The 2965-nt window shown below is 39.3% G+C and overlaps 1 protein-coding gene across 1 annotated transcript; it reads right to left on the bottom strand.

Moving 5' to 3' along the window:
* Positions 1-948: 948 nt before the first annotated feature.
* Positions 949-2333, bottom strand: LOC110452048. The gene has a single exon (XM_021500323.1). The coding sequence runs from the start codon at positions 1982-1984 to the stop codon at positions 1010-1012; it is 975 nt and encodes a 324-aa protein (XP_021355998.1). The 5' UTR covers positions 1985-2333; the 3' UTR covers positions 949-1009.
* Positions 2334-2965: the final 632 nt, after the last annotated feature.

Consider the following 2965-nt stretch of genomic DNA (forward strand, 5'->3'; position numbering starts at 1 on the left):
TGATTGCTTCTGTTGTTCAGATCTGCAGACTTTGCTGCAATACTGAGTTGAGTGCGAGTATAATATTCGTAGTAGTACAAACTTTGTTGTTACCAAGACTACTCCTATGTATACCTTGCTATACCAAACCGGATGAAGAATAGCATCTTACGTGTTATAATTAAATTTAAAATGTTACCTTTTGCGGACTGGCTGTAACTCTTTGGCTACATTGCTCCAGTGCGACATTAGGTAGCTATGGGACAGTTTGGTGTCGCCACCAGTAAACTCGAGCTGGCTGTAACTCTTTGGTTACATTGCTCCGGCTCGGTATTGGGTTAGGACATATATAGTAATGTCTAAAACTGTTATATCTAATTATAGATGTTATGCAATATTATTACATATTTACAATTTTTGAAGGGGTATTTTTTTTATATTAGAAATTAGTTATTAAATTTCCATTGAAAACAGGCCAAACATAGGTGTATTATGATAGTAATATAGCTGAGTGCCCCCCAAAAAATTAAAAATTAAATAAAATAATAGAACGAAATAGGTTAATATGAGTTATGTATGTTGCATATCCAAATGTTTGATCTTATTATATACATATACATATATACCTAATGATGAGCAGTACCTGTATGCATCTCCATTGAATATGAGACGTGATGGTCTTGGATTGTTACAGTATCATGTTACCACTTGTTCTACATATTTGACTCGTTGTCGGGTGTCATTTATAGTTAAAGGTCACCCGGTACGTATACACAGGCATGGTGTGAGAATTACCACATTTATCCTGCAATAAGCCCAAGTAGTTTTACACAACCTCGGCTCAAGCAGGAGATGTACATACATGTATGGAAGGACAATGCTATAATATCTGTTGCTTTTTACTCATGGGCTTATTGCCAGATAGATGCAGAACTTATTTAACTAAAACAGTATAAAACACTGCGCCTGCCAGTTTGGTGTAGTTACATATATAGCAAATCTTGCACATAATTGCCAGACTGTCCATGATCTATCCGGTAGATGTCAGTGCTATTTGGGCCTCTCTGATTGAGGAATTTGGAGTTCTGATATACCTGCAGTACGCATCTGAGGACCATCTCCCCAACACTTTAATAAGGTGGTCGGGAAGATATACCAATGACGATGTGGTTGCCGCTCCTATGCGGAAACTATGTCCATTATAACAGTCTGAATTGATACCTAAACACTCCAGTACATGCCTGAACCTTGCGATAAAAACAGTACGTGTCAAGGCTTGTCCACTTGCTATAACAAACAACGGATCATCCGGTGCAGGATTCTGGCATTGTCTTGCCGCCATGTATTTACAGCAAGCAACATAGGGACATATTTCACTACCGTTCTTAAATAGTTTCAATGTGACCCCTTCCCGGAATGGGTCAGTTTTCGACTTTTTGAGATTTAGTAGTACATGTTCATTAGCTATGATGAGATCGTTGAAACACAGGTTAATATTATGGTCAAATTGTTTGTTCACAGTAAATTCACCACATCTCAAAAAAGCAAAGAAAGCGACAATACACACTGTCTCTAACATCAAGTCTTCGAAAGAATTCATGTTTTTGCGTAGATATTTACATGTGTCCCTGAGTATGTTAAAGGTAATTGGATACCGAGGCCTGTTTACCTTTCTCCTCGTACGTTTAACTCCTCCCAGCACAGCATGCATCCGACATAAGTTCGTATTGTTTGGATACGGTATATCGTTTTTTAAGCACATAAATCGAATTCCGCACAGGTACAGTTTTATAGTAGAATACGCCAGATTAATGTTATGACAGTGAGCCACAAAATATATCAGAATATTTTCTGTAACATTCATGTCTGCCAAGTTAACACTGTTAATAATACCTGCCATCAAAAGGAACCTAATGAATGTGTTGAATCCAGTGTCGTATGCATGTTTAGTACTGGGAGCTATGGCTGTCTCCCACAAGTCATCCACTACAGATTTAAGTCCCATATGACCTCGGAAGTTGGGGGAACTTGACAGGGATGATGGTTGGCCTCTGGAGCCAGCTGTCTGAAACGTGCCATCTGAAAACGAGACAAGGCGTCCGCTATTACATTGTACTTGCCCGGAACATGTTTAGACAATACCACAAATTCGTTGATAGCAGCGCACATGGTCAAACGTCTCATTAACGGCATGATGTGTGGGGCTTTGGAACGCCCTTTATGTAGTATAGCTACTGTAGCACTATTGTCGCACATAAACATAATACGTAGTCCTCTCCATCTATGTCCCCATATCATTGCGGCTACTACTATGGGGTATAGTTCCTTAAATGCTATGGACAGTTCTTTTACACTGTCTACATGTTCGTGCATAGTCGCTGGCCACCGCTGCGCAAACCACTGACCCTGCATATATCCCCCGAATCCTAACGTACCAGATGCATCGGTATACAGTTGAATGTCCTCGGATGTTGTGATGTAACGGTTATAAAATATGGTTGCTCCATTCCAGTGCCTCAGAAACGTTAACCACATCCTAATGTTATGCCTACATTCATTATTGATCTTGATATGGAGGTGTAATGCCTTCACACTGGTTGACAATTTAATGATGTAGGAAACAAAACTCTTGCCAGGGATCACTACTTTACTTGCAAAATTCAAATGCCCTAAAAGCTGGAAAAGTTCCCTCTTTGTACATGACTGACGGTTTTGAAATGATCTTAACATTTCCACATCCCTTTTAAGCTTGTCTTCCGGTAACCTAGCTTCCATGTTATCTGAGTCTAGAATAATACCTAAATACTCGAGCGCAGTTTCTGGTCCACAAGTTTTATGGAGGCAATGGGTATGTTCAGGCTATTAAAAATGTGGTACAATAAAGACATATTTTTATCTCCACATTTACCGGGCTCTTCGATGGTTATAAAGTCATCTAACAGATGCAATATATGCTCGATTCCATTGTTATTTGAAGCGATCCAAC

The sequence above is a fragment of the Mizuhopecten yessoensis genome, unplaced genomic scaffold (assembly GCF_002113885.1).
Source record: "Mizuhopecten yessoensis strain PY_sf001 unplaced genomic scaffold, ASM211388v2 scaffold717, whole genome shotgun sequence".
NCBI lineage: Eukaryota > Metazoa > Mollusca > Bivalvia > Pectinida > Pectinidae > Mizuhopecten > Mizuhopecten yessoensis.

What these genes read in the sequence shown, in the direction of transcription:
- LOC110452048 (XM_021500323.1), bottom strand. Translation starts at nt 1,984, where the DNA reads ATGGGACTTAAATCTGTAGTGGATGACTTGTGGGAGACAGCCATAGCT.